At 38.7% G+C, this 19,122-nt stretch overlaps 1 protein-coding gene across 2 annotated transcripts in view; it reads right to left on the reverse strand.

Moving 5' to 3' along the window:
* Positions 1–18,892, reverse strand: part of FAM91A1 (family with sequence similarity 91 member A1) — a 43,245-nt gene extending 24,353 nt beyond the window's left edge. For both annotated transcript variants that reach the window (XM_029222557.1, XM_029222556.1), the window contains exons 1-12: positions 18,596–18,892; positions 12,061–12,145; positions 10,900–11,051; positions 8,967–9,024; positions 8,196–8,263; positions 7,523–7,636; positions 6,203–6,293; positions 5,725–5,787; positions 2,465–2,571; positions 1,904–1,942; positions 1,262–1,374; positions 720–835 (exon numbers count right to left, since the gene is read on the reverse strand). In XM_029222557.1, the coding sequence (XP_029078390.1) occupies positions 720–835; positions 1,262–1,374; positions 1,904–1,942; positions 2,465–2,571; positions 5,725–5,787; positions 6,203–6,293; positions 7,523–7,636; positions 8,196–8,263; positions 8,967–9,024; positions 10,900–11,051; positions 12,061–12,145; positions 18,596–18,667 (1,078 nt within the window). In that variant the 5' untranslated portion in view covers positions 18,668–18,892. The remainder of the gene's footprint in view (positions 1–719; positions 836–1,261; positions 1,375–1,903; positions 1,943–2,464; positions 2,572–5,724; positions 5,788–6,202; positions 6,294–7,522; positions 7,637–8,195; positions 8,264–8,966; positions 9,025–10,899; positions 11,052–12,060; positions 12,146–18,595) is intronic.
* Positions 18,893–19,122: the final 230 nt, after the last annotated feature.

The raw sequence follows: 19,122 nt of genomic DNA on the forward strand, positions 1-19,122 counted from the left end.
GTAGTCACAAGAGGTCCCAATCCTACCTATCTCCAACATAGAGATAAAAAAAGTTAAAGTTCAAAAAAAAAATTTTTTTTAAAGGCACTCACTTTTGTAGTAAATATTTTGAAAACCAGTAATAAACCAAGACTTGATCACTGTCAGATCAATAAGACTACCTAGCCTAACCTCTACAGACAAGTCACCTGGCTCAGGTAACAGAGCTACTTAGGGTAGGAGCAGAAGCCCATGTTGTGTGCCCCTCTCCCCTCCCAACACAAAACCATGTGCAGCCCGCTTGTCCACTATGCTTTGCCTCCCTCTGTGCTTAGCCCAAGCAATGGCCTTCCTGCACTCGCCAGCTGGCACGCTCTTATTCATTCTCAACCCAAAAATCATCTTCTCCATGAAGGCTCCAAAACCTCTTAGGCAGAAAGAGGGCTCTTCCTCTTTGCGCTCCACAAGCACCATAATGCTTCTCACACTGTGGTGGTTTTTATGGTTATACTCTCCAGACTTAGTTTTTGGAAGGAAACTACCATATTCTTGTCAATTTTATACCCCTAAGATCTACCACAAGGTCCAACATATGGGTAAGTACTCAAAAGACTACTTTTGAATGATTGAAATCCAGAACAAACCACCAAATAATTGTAAGCCTGGAGAGTTTGCTTTATGAGTGTATGTGCAGACACATGGCTTATCTACAGACAGACTCAAACTGAGTTACTGCTAACCTGGATCTTCTTGACTATTTGTATCAGTGTCAGTAGCCGATGAAGCTTCTTGTACAGGACTCCTACTTTCCCCGCCATCCCATGATAGGAGCATCTTTTGTGGATCTAAAGTACTCCTATTAATGAAGAATACATTCACTTTTTAAAAATCATATAAATGATCATATATAAAAACAGCTACTGAAGTCAGTACTTAAATTATGAACATCCACCTAAATCCACTCTTACATTCAAGCCCCAAATTGAGACACAGTCCCAAAATACTCTGCACACGCAGAAAAGGTTCTTAACTAAACCCATGGATAGGCTTCAGGAAATTTGAGAATGTTTAAAAATTATATGTAAAATATTGTATGAGCTTTTCTCTGGGGAAAGCATTTTAGTTTTCATCAAATTCTAAAAAAGATCACCACACACACAAGATTAACCACCACTAATATATATATGGTTCACCTCACTTGACAGGTTGAATAAGTAAAATTTTTGTATGTAAAGCAATGCTTTTTTCAAAAAGAAAATCTCCTACTAAATAAATGAGTTACTTTAATCTGTTTACGGATGGAACATTCTTCCACGATGAATGAAGTTGATCCAAATTTATTACTTGTCCCTTCTTATGGGCAAACCCCAATCGGCAGTACATTGACACAGCATTCTGAAAGGAATATAAAGGAAATGAACATCTGAAATAAACTAGACTTCAGAATGTTTGTAGAGAAAAAACTATTACGGACTATGCTTACAGTGAGCCTCAAACATTTTCATCCCATAACTAGAAGAAAAAATTTTCAGTAGGCCTAGTCTTCCCCTAAAGTCTTCACATATGTAGGAGAGGGAATGCTCCCAACTGTCTGGCCTGGGCCTCCCTAGATCCACCCCCAAAGAAGCGGAAGTTGTTGCTTATCTGACTTCATTACAAGATACTGTGACTTCACTACAAGACACTGGTCAGGCTGCTTTCTGGTGGGCACAGACATGTGAGTACAGCTTTCACTCCCTGGGATGGAATACTGGTTCAGGGTTCTTATTTTGCTCTTCTCTATCTTTGTAAGCACCCCGACTGTGCACACGTCCTCTGACAGCTAATAAGAATCTCACTGCTTCCATTTCTCAGTATCAAGACAAAAATCTATAATCCATTCAGTATTCCTATCACAAGTGAAGAGAGTATAAAAATTACATACCTTAACCAGGGATAGGTCTATCTCAAGAACATTTGCAAGCTGGAAAATAAAATTTTAAAAATATTTTACATTCTAAGAATCATAAGCCTATTACACAGTTGTAATAGACAATTTGACCATAATCAGAAAAATTTAAATTATTAATAACTGAGTCTGAATAAATTTTGTAATCAGAATTTTTTTCGTTCCATATCTCTAAGACACTTAGAGGAGTACAAATCCAGGCAGTGACCATAACAACTGAATTACTTAGCCTTTAATTTCGTCTCATTCAAAATAAAAAAAATTTCCAGATCAGTCAACTGTCTACAATGCTTTTATTATAAAGTCATATAAAGTTATTTAACCCATTCATAAGCTATTAACTCAAAAAATTTTAATATACATATGCAGGAAGTAACTTAAGAATAGTGAACTTAAGTATATTAATGGTCCAAGATCTAACCATGGGTGGACTTTGAAAATATTTTAATTATATCATTAAATAATTTTATCTACTTTACACAAACTTATTTTATAATCTTGAGGTTAAGTTTTTTCATAAGATGCTATCATACTTACCTCTGCAACATTAGTATGCTCATCTATTGAAACAAATATCTTATAGAGTAGAGTTTCAAAATAATCACCTTGCACTCGATTCATTACAAAACCTTCAAGAGGAGGAACTAAAATAAACAAAATAGACTTTTCTCAGTGACATAATTTTATAAAACAAGAAAGTTTAATTCAAACATCTAATTGAAAAGAGACCTCCAACTTAGGGACTGAATTCAGCTTTTGATTCATTTTACCAACTCCATAGCAAGTTTTCCTAAAACTCCCAAAGTAAGGTCATATGCAACGCTGTCTACACAGAGTGGACTCTTATGGCAGAGCATAAATCCTACAAAGAGTAATTTCATCCCCATGGACTTCTCAGCGTTACTGAGGCAGAGAAGTGCTAGAGGCATGGACTTGGTAGAATGGCAGGGGCACTGGTGCTGCTCCAGAATGGGGAAGCCTGCCAAGGGTGTGTTTCTGATGCGTCTAGGGCAGCAGGTGGCTGGTCTAAAGCAGAGAAGCAAGAACTGCAAGTCACCATGCTATCCAAAACCAGGTGGACAGAAGGTATTGGCTCTCTGCCCTCCACATCATCCCTGCTCCATCCTGAGAAAAGGGGAAATTCATCTGCGTGACTGCCACATTTATCACTGGTATAATTTGCTCTTTGGGGCTTTCTATTCTGTAACCTCCTCGATGGGAAGAGGGTCAAGACCTTCCGCACAAGAGGCTGCCCGATCGATGCTCCCCACCTGTTTATTCATACTCACTTCTCTCCATCTCTTTGGTCCAGATGCTCTAACCCACTTTACTAGAGTCCTCTGCCTGGCCAACAATAAAGAGACACTATGCTTTCCTTTGCCATTCTCCCCTGTGGGCACACTTCCCCTGAAAACATCGTGGGAAGAAGGCGTGTGCCTAGGCCATAGCAGGATTTGGGTGTCCCTGTGTCCTCTAACCCTAACACCACCTAACTGTACCCAAAACCTAAATTATTCCCAACAGAGAGATATAAGACAAAATTCAAGTGGTCAAAATGAAGGCACTGTGAAGAACCACAATGTATACATGAGGATAGGCTAGCTACTTTACAGCTCTGGCTCATGTCATTTTTTGATTTAGTGCTACCCATATTTCCAATCATCCAAGGACTGTTAAGGATCAAAGGTTTCTTTTTAGAAATATTTTAGTAATCCCATTTTTTAATATAATTCTTTTCCTACACTCTCAGCTGTGTGAATACGAAGTGTAAACGTTTACTGAACGCTTACTAAGTGCCAGGCTATACTACTAGCTACTTTATATATACAATTTCACTTAATCCTCTTAATGTTAAGAGTTGTTCAAAACTATACCCTATCTTAGAGATGAAGAAACAAGGCACTGGGTTTCCCTGGTGGCGCAGTGGTTGAGAGTCCGCCTGCCGATGCAGAGGACATGGGTTCGTGCCCCTGTCCGGGAAGATCCCACATGCCGCGGAGCGGCTAGGCCCGTGAGCCATGGCCGCTAAGCCTATGCGTCCGGAGCCTGTGCTCCGCAACGGGAGAGGCCACAACAGTGAGAGGGCTGCGTACCGCAAAAAAAAAAAAAAAAAAAAAAGAAACAAGGCACTAAAAGGTTAGAAATACACAATTTACATCTAGGCAAAAAGAATGAGGCAACTCTACATAAAGAGATATGGAATAGCATCAATGTATAATTTAAAAAGCAAAGTATGAGCTGGATACACCACCTGCGTAAGAATAAAACCACACAAAAAAGGATATATACATATATGCCTATGTGCATAGTATGTTTTTGGAAGAATATACAGGAAACTTAGTGGCGGCTGAGAAAGGAACTTAGGGGCAGGCATGGGAAGCAGACTTTTTATACTCTTCTGTAAATTTAGTATTTTATAATCATAATTACTGCCTACTCAAAAAATACATTAACAAAAATAAAAATAAAGAAAAATACCTGGAAATAGCAAAAAAAGTTATAGAAAAAAAAAAGGCAAGGAAGGCCTGGCCATAAACACATGGTAACACAAATAAAAAATAGAGGTCAGGACACACTAGACTATGATAACCTGAAATGAGGGAGTAGTGCTGTGAAAAGCCCCCAACACTTATTGTTAACAGTAAGGTCCCTGGGGTTTTGTGACACTTCATATTTGATTACACAATATCTTAGAATGGTAAAAGATATCACAAACAAGCATAATACCTAAAAGATATGATGGAAAACACACTTATAATACATAACCTTAATATAACAAGTGCTTCTATAAATTGCTAAGAAATCTAATCTAGAGGGAAAAAAAGCCAAGGATGTGTCCAAGAATGTTAACCACATCACCACTGAGGCAAATAAATAAATAAATAAAATAAAAAAGAATAAAATATTTAAAAAAGGAAATGATCTAAACAAACAGCAATAGGGAAATGGTTTACTAAATTGAAATATACAAGGGTCTTAATATTGATTTAACTTGGGGAGGTGGGTGAGGAGGAAGGGAGGAAGAGATAAAGATAAAAAAGATGGTAGTGACATGAAAATATAAAACACAGATATGTCAGGTAAAAATGAAGAACAAGGACTTCCTGGTGGTTCAGTGGTTAAGAATCCACCTGCCAATGCAGGGGACACGGGTTCAAGCCCTGGTCCGGGAAGATCCCACATGTTGCAGAGCAACTAAGCCCATGCGCCACAACTACTGAGCCTGTGCTCTAGAGCCCGTGAGCCACAACTACTGAGCCCGTGTGCTACAACTACTGAAGCCTGCGTGCCTAGAGCCCGTGCTCCACAACAAAGAGAAGCGAAGCCCACGCACTGCAACCAAGAGTAGCCCCTGCTCGCCGCAACTAGAGAAAGTCCACGCACAGAAACGAAGACCCAACGCAGCCATAAATAAACAAATAAATAAATAATGTAAAATGAAGAACATATAATTGTATGATATTACTGAATATATGTAGAAACTTATGCACTGAACAAGGTTTAAAAGGTGACATAAATGTATAAAAACACTGGTTTGATTTAGGATTGTGAGAAATTTACCTCAGATTTCTACTATTTTAATACAGTGCTTACACGAACAAAAGATAAAAATGAAAGGAATTCAACTAAAACCACCTCAATGAGTTGCAACGTAATGAGGAAGTAATGTTTTTCTTTGAAAAATTCTAACATCAAAGATCCCAGAATGATATGTGTCTAACTTAACAGGGTGACACACAGTGCCCAGCACCTAGTAGCCATTCAAAAAACATTGAGAAATATTAGCACATATTTACCTGCTATACAACTGTCATCAGATATTGGTACATCCAGATAAATAAATCCTTTGTTATATAAACCTACAGAAGCAAAAGTATCTTGTTTTAGATGAACCAGTAAACACTGTAATTTAAAAAAATAAAATAAAAACTTTATTCCTGATTTTCTGTAAAGATTCTTACAACTTAATGGTATATGAAAAGGAAAAAAGAAAGATAGAAGAAAAAAAAATTACATCAAAGCTTTCAAATCTTGGTTTCCCTCAAATGCTCAGAACTGCAAAATTTTTCTTATGATTCATTTGTATAAATTTCTAATCTATGTGACTAATTATAGCCACACTGGAAAACAACGGACTAAGGTCACGTTTCAAACAATAACATTCCTTAGGAAATATTACTGTTCTTACCTAATTGATAAATAATTGCTATAAATTGCTGATGGCTTAAAATAATTTTTTATGTTGACGAAAGACCATTTCTACTAACCACTTACTATGTACTACATTGTAATCTAGTGATCCAGAGAGCTGAGGGCCTGCATCAATGATCTTATCAATAGCGCATTTCTCGGGCAAAGTGCATATCTAGGAAAAGCAAAATATTTTCAATTAGGTCCTGTCGAAATTAACTAACTGGTAAGTTTCCTGAAATCTATTCATGTTTAAACCAATGATTATAAGTCATTAGTTGAATGAACTACTTATTTTTTTCATTTTTTACTCTAGAATTCAAACAAAAAAAGCCACACACAACCATCAATTAAGGTGCCAAAATATGCTACCAACAGATCATACAACAAAGCAATTTTAAGTGCCAATACTTGCGGGTAAGTAATGTGCTCACTAATAAATAGTAATATTGACTCATCTTCTTTGCACTGGAATCTGATCCATTTGCTGATTCTGGATCTCTCAAACCAGAAGTTCATTCACATGCCACAGGATTATTATCACTGACAAGATCACCATCTTATGACACAGTCTGACATCTCTGCTCAGAAGTAAATGCACTGAAGCAGAATTTCTAAGCCTTGCACTCACTGGATTTATTCTGTCCTCGGAAGTAAAACAAAATGCCAACTAAAAAAAAATCCACACGCTCACTTAATTCACAGCCACAGGGATATGACTGGTCTCTAGGCACATCGTCTGCTATTCCACCTTTTTCCCCTAAATCAACATCCCTTCTAAAATGTGTAAAGCTTATAGCAAATGTGGTCTGACCACTGGGAATAGTATTTCCCTTGATCTTGACACTACTCCCTAACAAGCACTTACCACTTCAGTACAGCAGTTCAGCACAGTGATTAAGAGCACAGCAAACTGCCTGGGTTATAATCCCAGACCTTTACTAGAACTGTGACTGGAGCCATTACTTCATTTCTCTGCGCTCAATTTCCTCACATGTGAAAGAGGCTACAAATAATACACAGCTCTGGGGTTGTGATGAGACTCAAATGAGACAATATAAAAAGCAGCTGGAATAGTGCCTGGCACACTGAGCACACAGCAAGTGCTCAAAAACCGTTGGCAATACTATTGCTGGTAGCTGTGGCATCACGTCACTTTACATGAAACATGTAAGTAAAATCCCCAGATGACTGTACATGAACCAAGTCAAGTCTCCCTGATGACTAAAGAGTATTTTCGAAAACTTCCAATATTCTAGCCTACTAAGATCATTTACAATTTTGAATTTAATTTCCTTCAGGAAAACCAACTAGTGTTACTTTTTGTAAAAAAGTTATGTAAGTATAGTTAAAATTATAATTTTTAAAATAAAAATCCTATGTTTAACTTTTAAAGTTATCTACCTTTATGTCATCTTCTGTGATATATGCAGCCTGCACCACCCACCATGCCTCTATGGCAATTTCCACCGGCTTTACTGGTAGAAGATCACGGGCCGTTTTCCGTCTGAAAAATTTCTGCAATGGTACAAACATCAGAGCATTTGCAATCTATCTAAAATTACCACTTTCTTTTTTTATTGATAACAGTATAACAAGACAGTTTCCAACAGACTAAATAAATATCTTTTAAAATTCTCATGTTTTAAAATCTAAAGTATTCTAGATATACTGAATGGAAAAAGTCATTCTTAAATTATTTCAAAGTAAATTACTTCAAAACACTATCATTAAATCTGGATCTAAATCCAGAAATTCAAAGGAAACCCAGGTGAAAATGCATTTGTGTACTGATTTCACCCATGAAGTGAACCCTGGGAGTGGAATGAGCAGGTGAAAAGACCAGCAGAGCAAAGTTAATTTTTAAAAATAAATGAAATGTCTTATGCCTTAGGTATTTTTAATTCAATAATCACTTAAGCTATAACCTAGAGATACTGATGAGTTGTTTCTGTATTAAGCATATTTTATTTGATGAAAGAAATCATAATTCATTATTTCTACTACTTAAAAATTTAATCAGATTGTGTGATAAGGAGGACAAGAAATTTGAAGGGAAGGGAAACAACTAACTTACTTTTGATGATCTACACTGATTCATCAGATCAATGTACTGGTTCCTTCCTATGCCAAGAAGCCTTAGACCTAAAAGAAAGAGCCTTTCCTTTAAAATCATCTAATACATCTTGAAATGTCAGTACACTCACACCCTACTAGGAAAAAACCTTTGACTTTCATTCCTCTTTTGATTACTGACAGATGATCGATATCAAATTAAAAAGAATTCTTCAAACAAAATATAAAAGACAAGCAACTGGGAGAGGTAAATTCAAGCTGACACTTTGACAATGCTAACTGAGAAAATTTTTAAAAAGCAGAAGTCCTCCCAATTCCAGGAAGTCAAAATGTACTTCTCAGCAAAAGTTTGTTCTTAACACAACAGAACTATGTCACATTTCAAATACACACTTCATTAAAATAAGCATAATAAAACACCAGCAAATTATGTTAGTAACAACCATATATCGTGCTGCAAAAATATTGTGCACAAATTTTCTTTCCTCATTTGGTATATACCACAGCCCAAGTAACAGAACTTCATTCTCTAGAAATAGAGACTAGTCCCATTTTTCTGATTCTACCACTCCAAAATATTCCTCTCTTAGACATTTAGACTAAATCTTATACTTGACTTGTATCATCTGATAAAATTCCTATCAATATTGTTGCTTGCTGTTCTCATCTTTCAAGTCTTCCAGGTTAAAAGCACAATAATGAAAGGCAAGAGCACGCATGCACAAAGACACTCTAAACACTGCCTCGTTCTTCAGCATAATTAAATACTTACAGTCAGCAGCAGTGAAATTGGGCAATGAATCATAACTTTTCTCACTGTTCATAATGTCCTTTTAAAAAGAAAAAAACGTAAATGTTAAAACGCAAAATGTCCTTGCCACAGGAAGCACTGAGATCAGAGCCTGGCAACCTAGAGCATGCATGTCCCAGTGTGGCATGTACCACGAGGTCCCAACCTAGCAGCTGAAGGTCAGGCTTTCAGGTCTGGGTTCCTCACAGCGCACTATGAAGCCCAGACAGTTGCCCAGAATCTCTGCCCTGTGGAAGCTATGCAAGGAATACCTCTCTCAGAGTTCAGGGTTCCAGGCTCTCCACACTTCATACCTGATCCTAGACTCCTACCCTAGGATTAGAGAGAATCCCGAGAGAAGGCCCAACAGTGTGTCATAGCTCCATTAACAAGCATCCAAGACAAGCACTGCCGACAAAGGCCTTAACCGCTCAGCAGCCTCTGCTCCTCCAAATCCCAACCAGCAACAGAGTCAAACTCAGTATCCAGCTTCTTGCAACCCTCATCTGTTTCTCCAGTAATAAACCAGCTGTTTACTGTGGGGATAAGACCCATTTTTAGCCCAGGAGTTATACCCAATGGTATAAAAACAGATACCAGAGAACAGCAAGCACATGGATGCACTGAAAGCTGGTAAATGGGACAAAACCTCACTCTATTATCTCCCCCAAACCTGTGGATAACACCAGAAAAATAATCAGAGAGACAGCAACAAAACTATTCTACACACTGCTTAGCTGCCACCTTCATTATGCTACCCTGGTTCTAGGGAAAGGGACTGACAGAAACCTGGGCGGCCAGGCCTCAAGCTTTACTTTGTATTTCCTCCAAAACAGGGACACAGGAGACATGGGACTATAGAAGTGCCTGTGAAGAAGGGGCTTAAGGAGACAGGCAAAGGGAGCTCCTGTGAAGGCAGCCACGTCCTCAACGGAGCTAACCTCACTGCTACTGCAGGCGCCCAACTCCTTCAGTTCTAGGCTGCCCTCTGCTCTTCAAGTGGCTGGTGAGCCCAGAACAGTAGCACTCAAATAGAATTAACAGCAAATGAATACTAAATAAATACTGCCAAGCTTTACATAAAACTCACTTAAAAACAGTATATAGGGGCTTCCCTGGTGGCGCAGTGGTTGAGAGTCTGCTTGCCAATGCAGGGGACATGGGTTCGTGCCCTGGTCCAGGGGGATCCCGCATGCCGCAGAGCGGCTGGGCCCGTGAGCCATGGCCACTGAGCCTGCGCGTCCGGAGCCTGTGCTCCACAATGGGAGAGGCCACAGCAGTGAGAGGCCCGCGTACCGCAAAAAAAACAAACAAACAAACAAAAAAAACACCAAAAAAACAGTATATAACTACTATTTAAAGCTATTCAACACAGGCCTAAAAACTGCCTTTGGAAAAAGGCTAACATCTAAAAGTTAGTAATCACAGAAAGATTAGCAACCAGGACTACTAATACAATTCTATTCTTCTGAAACATGCATTATATAATGTTGGGTCTATATCATCATTTATTCTTTCTACAGTTAGAAAACAGCTAAATATATTAAGCTTCTCTGAGCTTAATGTTCGATTCTGTCACCCACATTTTCAACCTTAACAGGGTATTAAAAGCAATAAATTTTATACAAACTGTGCTAACATAAATGGCTGATTAACGCTACAACAGCGCAAAGGGTCAACAACGTCTTCAAGTACACAGAATAAAGACAGATACTTTCCTGCCGAGAAAACACTGATAAGGACAACTACTTGCACAAGTGTGGCTACAACAGTTAACTTGTAAGCAACCGTCTTTTTTACACTATAAACTCAGAAACAATGTCCACCGTGGCTGAGTGCTGGTCATCATTCACAAAGTGTCCCCGACATGAAGTCCCATCCCATCCCTGATGATTCACGTACACTGTAAACTCACCTCCATAATCCCAGTATAATATAAAAATGGTGTTATCCTCAGGCCCTTTACCATGATATCTGATAAATGGTAAGGGTACAGCATGAGATGATCTCGACTGTACTTTAACAGTTCCTCATAGTACTTGCGTTCATCTTTCTTGACATGTTTAACTGGGAAAGAAAGGGAAATTCTCCAGTTTTTTTTCAGATCTTATACTTAAATATAATTATAAATGCAAGGAGAAACACTTTACAAACTAATATTAATTAAAAAGAGAAGTATGTAAATTGGAAGAAAATAAAACAATCTAAGTTGGAACAAAGAAACAATTACACCACAAGCAACAGATTTCAGAGTATATAAGTAAAATGTATGGGACAGAAAAGTAGAGAAATAATTCTTAACAAATCAAAAAGCAAAGAAAGTGAGCATGGAATGTCTCCCCCCAAAAACATAAGCTATAATCCATCCAATCCCTATGATACTTTACAAGACAGCCAATCTGAATGGCAGTTTTCTATGAAATCAAGTCTATTTTTAAAAATTATTTGCTGGTTTCTGTGTTTTAAATGTAAAAAAACCTCTGATTTCCATGGAATATGTTTTCATAGAAAACCTAACTCTGAAATACTATGCTTAAAATAAGAGTAACAAATGGGAGGGAAGACTAGCAGGGCAACAGAATAATCAAAGTAATCTGACAAATAAAAAGCAAACATTTTAAAAAAAGTTTTTTTAAAAAAATGGAGCCAATTATGTTTAAAATTTGTTCCAATTATTATAGAAAGAGTCTTCATTAAAGTTGTATTATTTGGAAAATTTATAGAGACCAAAACAAAACTCAAAGTCAAAATTCATTAAGAAGGAACGTACTTCTTTTCTGGCATATTTTCTCACTAAACTAAAAAGAGGACAACTGAATCAAAATTAATATTCTATAGGTAAAATGAATCTATAAACAGTACTCTAAAAAATAATTTTCATTGGAATTAGAAAGAAGAATCTACTTGCTAATGCAAATTATTGTTAGGTGTGATGGGTCATTATAGAATTTATTAAAGGCTGTACATGGAAAAATTTCAGTACTATGAAATATATAATGAAAAGATAGGACAGATTTATGAAAATGTAATTCAGCAGTAGTCATTTCTACCTCAATGTAAAAATGTCTCTACTTACCTAAGTTATTTCTGTATCGTAACTGATTGCGGATACTGTACAGGACAACCTGCTTCTCATATTCTCTCTGTGAATTTCCAAGACTCTAAAAAAAATTTCAAATAGATTTAAAATAGTTTCTAAACTAAACAACAGTACTTTTACCCCATAAAATTTCAATACCATGCCCCCTAATTTTATCCTGGAATCTCTAATTTCCAGAACTGAGTAAAGATTTTCTTAAATTTTATCATACAAACTTTCCTGCTACGGTATTAGAGCAAAAATTCAATGTGTTTATCTTCAGCCTCCTTTTCTAAAAGGATTTACTGAAATTATCTAAAGTATTTAATATCAAATAAAAGAGCAGTCTGAGAGCATAACTTCACTTAAGTTAACAAAAAACTAAGTTGTACTAATAAAGATTTCCTTTTGTTTTTTTTAAACATTTTTACTGGAGTATAAATGCTTTACAATGGTGTGTTAGTTTCTGCTTTATAACAAAGTAAATCAGTTATACATATACATATGTCCCCATATCTCTTCCCTCTTGCGTCTCCCTCCCTCCCTCCCTCCCACCCTCCCCATCCCACCCCTCTAGGCGGTCACCAACCGAGCTGATCTCCCTGTGCTATGCGGCTGCTTCCCACTAGCTATCTATTTTACGTTTGGTAGTGTATATATGTCCATGCCACTCTCTCACTTTGTCCCAGCTTACCCTTCCCCCTCCCCGTATCCTCAAGTCCATTCTCTAGTAGGTCTGTGTCTTTATTCCCGTCTTGCCCCTAGGTTCTTCATGACCATTTTTTTTTTTTTTTTAGATTCCATATATATGTGTTAGCATACGGTATTTGTTTTTCTCTTTCTGACTTACTTCACTCTGTATGACAGACTCTAGGTCCATCCACCTCACTACAAACAACTCAATTTCGTTTCTCTTTATGGCTGAGTAATATTCCATTGTATATATGTGCCACATCTTCTTTATCCATTCATCTGTTGATGGACACTTAGGTTGCTTCCACGTCCTGGCTATTGTACATAGAGCTGCAATGAACATTGTGGTACATGACTCTTTGAATTATGGTTTTCTCAGGGTATATGCCCAGTAGTGGGATTGGTGGGTCATATGGTAGTTCTATTTTTAGTTTTATAAGGAACCTCCATACTGTTCTCCATAGTGGCTGTATCAATTTACATTCCCACCAACAGTGCAAGAGGGTTCCCTTTTCTCCACACCCTCTCCAGCATTTATTGTTTGTAGATTTTTTGATGCAATCCCTATCAAACTACTACTGGAATTTTTCACAGAACTAGAACAAAAAATTTCACAATTTGTATGGAAACACAAAAGACCCCGAATAGGCAAAGCAATCTTGAGAAAGAAAAATGGAGCTGGAAGAATCAGGCTCCCTGACTTCCAACTATACTACAAAGCTATAGTAATCAAGACAGTATGGTACTGCCACAAAAACAGAAATATAGATCAATGGAACAGAATAGAAAGCCCAGAGATAAACCCACACACATATGGTCACCTTATCTTTGATAAAGGAGGCAAGAATATACAGTAGAGAAAAGACAGCCTCTTCAGTAAGTGGTGCTGGGAAAACTGGACAGCTACATGTAAAAGAATGAAATTAGAACACTCCCTAACACCATACACAAAAATAAACTCAAAATGGATTAAAGACCTAAATGTAAGGCCAGACACTATCAAACTCTTAGAGGAAAACATAGGCAGAACACTCTATGACATAAATCACAGCAAGATCCTTTTTGACCCACCTCTAGAAAAATGGAAATAAAAACAAAAATAAACAAATGGGACCTAATGAAACTTAAAAGCTTTTGCACAGCAAAGGAAACCATAAACAAGACCAAAAGACAACCCTCAGAATGGGAGAAAATATTTGCAAACGAAGCAACAGACAAAGGATTAACCTCTAAAATTTACAAGCAGCTCATGCAGCTCAATATCAAAAAAACAAACAACCCAATCCAAAAATGGACAGAAGACCTAAGTAGACATTTCTCCAAAGAAGATATACAGATTGCCAACAAGCACATGAAAGAATGCGCAACATCATTAATCATTAGAGAATTGCAAATCAAAACTACAATGAGATATCATCTCCCACAGGTCAGAATGGCCATCATCAAAAGATTTCCTTCTTGACCATCTCCAATTTGTGTAGCTGGATAGATTCTTGCACCTACATTTATTTAAATTTAAGAATGGCCACTAAGGACAGATCCCCGTCTGATGACTACTTACAGTTGAGGGCTATGATTATTAAAAATTAAGATTCCTGGAGAATGTACACTTAAAATATACCTCTAAATACGATTATTTCTTAAAAACGTCATCTTACGGCCTCATCAGAAAACACTTAAGACAATTTTAGAATTTCCGATATATTTTTTAGTGAGCAAAATGCTTTCTAGCTGTGAATTTAGTGTTTTAAGTTCAAAATTGGGTTCTCATGAAAGCAAAGAATAAGTCTGTCTGATTATAGTTAACATATTCAATGTGAGACCATAAACTTAATTTAATATATGACTGCTATCCCCCTTCTAATTACTAGCTATGATCTTTCCAACACACTATAAAATAAGACATCTTAAGAGATTAATGACAGAAGGAACAGAGGACTCAGTTATTATACTTCTCACTCATAGGTTTCTGAAAGCCAAGGTAAATGTCCATGCACATACTTTCACTTAAGGCCATCTTCACAAAACAGATGAAACTCACATCTAAATAAACTGGCACACAACTGGAACTACTGGTGGGTAGCATTTTAAGAAAAAAGGGACATAACATGAGAAAACTAAAAATCTTTCTTCCTGCATCTAGATTAATTGATTTATCACAGGTTGAACCATAAGCCACACTACTGCTGAAATGTTATGTGCTGACATTATTTTCATCCATTTTAACATTACAAGAAGTTAGGAGTAAAGTTCATTGTAGAGATACTGCTCTCCTATCTTTTATGTAGCACCAAAACCAGGGCCAGTATTGAAGATACTTAGGGGATTCAAAATATTAGGCTTTCTGTAAAATTTTAAAGGATCTCCTCTAGCTCTACTGCCAAATAAAAGTCTCTTTCTCAAGGAACAGAGAACACACACACTCACTCACACAGCAGACAATTTGCTAAAATCTCAGCAACTTCCAAACTTGAGGATTTACTCTTCTGTTTCAAAATAAGTCCCTTAATTTATTCTAACTTACAACCGTTTTCTCCCTTTAAAACTCTGTTCCCAGTAACTCCAGGATAAAAAGTGTAAATCAAGCCACTTACACAAAATATAAGGTCCCCATTATTTATAAGTTAATTAGAGAATACAGTATCTACTAAACATCTAAGTCTTTGCGCTAGTCATTAAGTAATGACTGGTCCTGATCGATACATGTGCAGACACACAAATAACTAAAAACTGCATTAACAGCTGATTTTATTCTTCACTACCCTTGTACATAAAATATAATTGCTTTGTTCACAAAGATTCTTTGGCTTCTCTTCCACGCCCACCCCAATTTCCCACCATCCACATTTTAAAACACTGCTGCCACTACAGGAGGCAACGAAAGAAAGGTCACTTTACTGGGAGACAGTGCAGACCCTGTAGAAATTCCCACCAGGTCTGACAAATGAAGCTGGGCTGCAGATAAAAGGAACTAAAACAGAAGGAGTGACATAGAAACCGGCTGTAAAACACCCACTGTGGATCAGATGATGCTAAAAGCATAAAGAATTCTTTCTAAAGCTTTTGCTCCTACAAACCCCAATGTGCACCGCCTCCCCCAAAATACACAATAGTTTTTTTTAATTGACCCTCCTTGGAACCTCATCATAAAATTTCCCTTCAAATAAAACAACTATGAATTGTTCTGAACAATGAATACTGGTAAACTACATAGAAAGATCCTGAAATAATGGCCTGATCCATAACTTTTTAATGTATTTCTGAAAGTCTAGTATAGCTCACACCATGTAAAAAATTTTCATCTCATTTATATAAAAACTATTTTTTCAAATATTTTTTAAAAAAATACATTAAAAAAAATCTGGATCACCTTCCACCAGCTTTCAAAACTGGGAAATATGAGTCACTTTCGAATTAAACTCATCAAAACTTACCAGAAACTCTTATCAAAGTACTTAGTATCTTTAACACCAAAAACCAAATTCTTTCCACACAAGGACTATTCCCCACTTTTAAACTGACTAAGCTTTAGCTCCTGGAAAAAAATCTCAGACTGACACTATCACTCATTCACTGCAAAAGTATTTACTAAAAGCCAACTAAGAGATAGGTGCTCAAAATACAAAAGCAAAAACAAGTAATGTAACCAGAAAATACAACATAGTGGGGTAAGTGCTATGGGTGAGAAATACAGTGCTGGGGCAGCACACCCGAGGGTCAACTACTCCAGAGATAGGTCAGGAAAACCTTTCTAGAGGAGTTAACATCTCAATTCAAAAAGAAGCAACATGTAATCTATGGAGACAAATAGAAATAGGACTGGGTTTGCATTTTAGAAACCTCAGCACAGTATAGTATGAAGAATGGATAGGAAGGTACTTTTCTGAGTGCTAGACACCAGACAGAAAGCTGATGTCCTAATCCAAGGTAGAGCTAGGGAAAAAGAGCAAGGCTAGAGAAAATCCATGAAGTAATTTGTACAGATGGGTTTTGCAACACCTTCTACAAGCGGAAGCTTATCCTAAGCTAAAACACCAATTCTTGTAAGTGATCTCACCAAAAAAAGGTTTAATTTAATGTCATGCTTGCGCTTAAGTGTAACACTGTTCTAAGATTATTTTTAATAGTCATGACTAAGGTTTGGAAAGGTTTTTGCGATATGTACAAAATAGATAATAAGAACCTGCTGTATAAAAAAATAAATAAAATAAAATTCAAAAAAAAAGCCTTTTCCCAATACTAATTAAGATCAATTATTTCTGTTGGACATAACTGAATCATCCATCTTTCTTCTATTATGTTACATTTATTTTTGTGAAACAAAGAGTAGAGAAAACATGGAAACAAAGGATTGTTGGTTCTTCCAGCTGTCTTGCCATATGGCACAAAACCCTAAAAACAAAAAGTGCCCATCAAAGCCCTCATTCCAGCTTAACAAGAGAAACTTAGTCTTTCAGGTTTAGAGCTTTCTTCCTCCCATTCAAGATTAACGTCACATGGGCAGCCACTGCCACCCAAGAATTCTGAGTTCCTTAAATTTATCTTTCCACTTCCTTGTATTTTTGGTATCTTGAAGTGCAAGCGTTTTCTCTGCCACACAATGCACCGCCAGAACCTTAAATTATTCATTTCCTGGAACTAAGACCCCAAGCTGGGAGAGGAGGCAAAGTAATAATCCTTATACCATCACCACCAACAACCCAAACTTTCCAAATATGCCAGTGTCCAGCACCAATGGAAAACAGAATTTCACTCTCAACCAAGCAACATGGCGGGAACTTGAAGGTCCATCTATGACCAGAGAGAAAAAGTGCCTTCTATACAGTACATATCACTTCTTCATAATCTTTACCACCGCCCACCATATTATGTATTTATTCATTTATTTGTTAACTGTCTTTCTTTACTAAAACGTAAGCTCCATGAAGACAGGGCTTTCCCGTGTTGACTGTTGCAAATAACCCGCACCTAAAACAAGGCATAGCACATAGTAGGTGTTGAATAAATATCTGTAAAACAACTGAGTAAAAATAACACTTAAGCATTTGAGAACTACGTCTCGGACAAAAACCTCCTGTTGCTCTCTTGTTGCAACATCTCTAATAAACTCATCTTGTTGACAGACTGAAGTCCAACAAAACAAAGTCCGAAAGCCCTTTAAAATCCGGCCCTGACCGCTACCACTCCCCACGCACTCACCAAGCCCCACTGCCAAACACACCAATACATCTAAACCTCCGGATTCCGGTGATGGAGGAGGTCGCTCACTACTCTCAAAGCACGCTTTCACTCGTCAAAGCTTCTTAAAATGACTTTCCCTCTCGCTGGAAAATCTTGAATCCCTCTTATCTCTTATTCGTCCTTTAAGGCCCAATTTAAATGCCTCCCCTACACAACGTCCTGACACTCCCTGGACGGTTTCTGACGCCCTCCTCTGCGCGCTCGCATATACTATCATGCAGGTTCGTGTGAGCTGCTATCAGCCTGTAACGGATTCATTTGTTTCTCGTCCCTTTCCCACCATCCCGCAGTTCTGGAGGTCAAGAGCCGTGTTTTAAATTTGTTTCGAAGGTGCCTAGCGCAGTGCCCGGTTGAAGGGAGTCTGCGTGCGAAGGCGGCAAGCGAGTCCACTGGACACCATTCCATCCCATTTCGAAACGGCCCCATCCTGCCCCTGTGGCCCCAGGACCGTCCCCTCCTCACCCGCGGGCTGCAGGTAGGTTATCTCAAGACCCTGGGCGGGGGAAGGCCGGGAGCCAGCCCAGAGGCGCCAGCCTCGGCCCCGCGGGCTCGGCGAGCAGGTGACGGCGGGGCGGGACCCCGGCCCCAAGTTCCCTACCTGCCTTACGTTGGCCGGCAGCTTGCTCCAGGGGTAGTTGTGCCGGATGTGGAACTCCACGTCTATGTTCATGATGCCGGGAGCCCGGGAGGGCGGCGGTGGCCAGGACCGCAGCTGGAACGACGCCTCCCGCCTGCCCGCCCGTAGCCCGTCCGAGGAGCCCGCGGGAGGCCCCACGCCTCACACTGCGGACGGCCCGGGCTGCCCCATGGCCTGGGCTCCCGACAGCTCGGTGCGGCCCGGGCCACGGGGCACGGGAGCAGAGGAGACAGGGGGTCGGACGCCTCAGCTGCTCCAAGTTTCTTCCTAGTTTCGGCCCGCCGGAAATGGCTTCGGGCGTGCGTCACTTCCGCCCGCCGGCGCGAGGCCAGGGGGGCCGAGGCCGGGGGGCGGAGCCCGGGACCAGCCTTCCTGCCCGCCCCCTGCAAGCTGAGGGGCGGGGCAGCGAGGTTGAGCCGGCAGGGACCCGGTTAGTCGTGCCTTGCTCGAGCGCTCCGTGTCCTTCTGTCAGTCTCTGGATGAATTAA

This window comes from Monodon monoceros, unplaced genomic scaffold (genome assembly GCF_005190385.1).
Source record: "Monodon monoceros isolate NGI ecotype Baffin Bay Population unplaced genomic scaffold, NGI_Narwhal_1 Super_Scaffold_14, whole genome shotgun sequence".
Lineage (NCBI taxonomy): Eukaryota > Metazoa > Chordata > Mammalia > Artiodactyla > Monodontidae > Monodon > Monodon monoceros.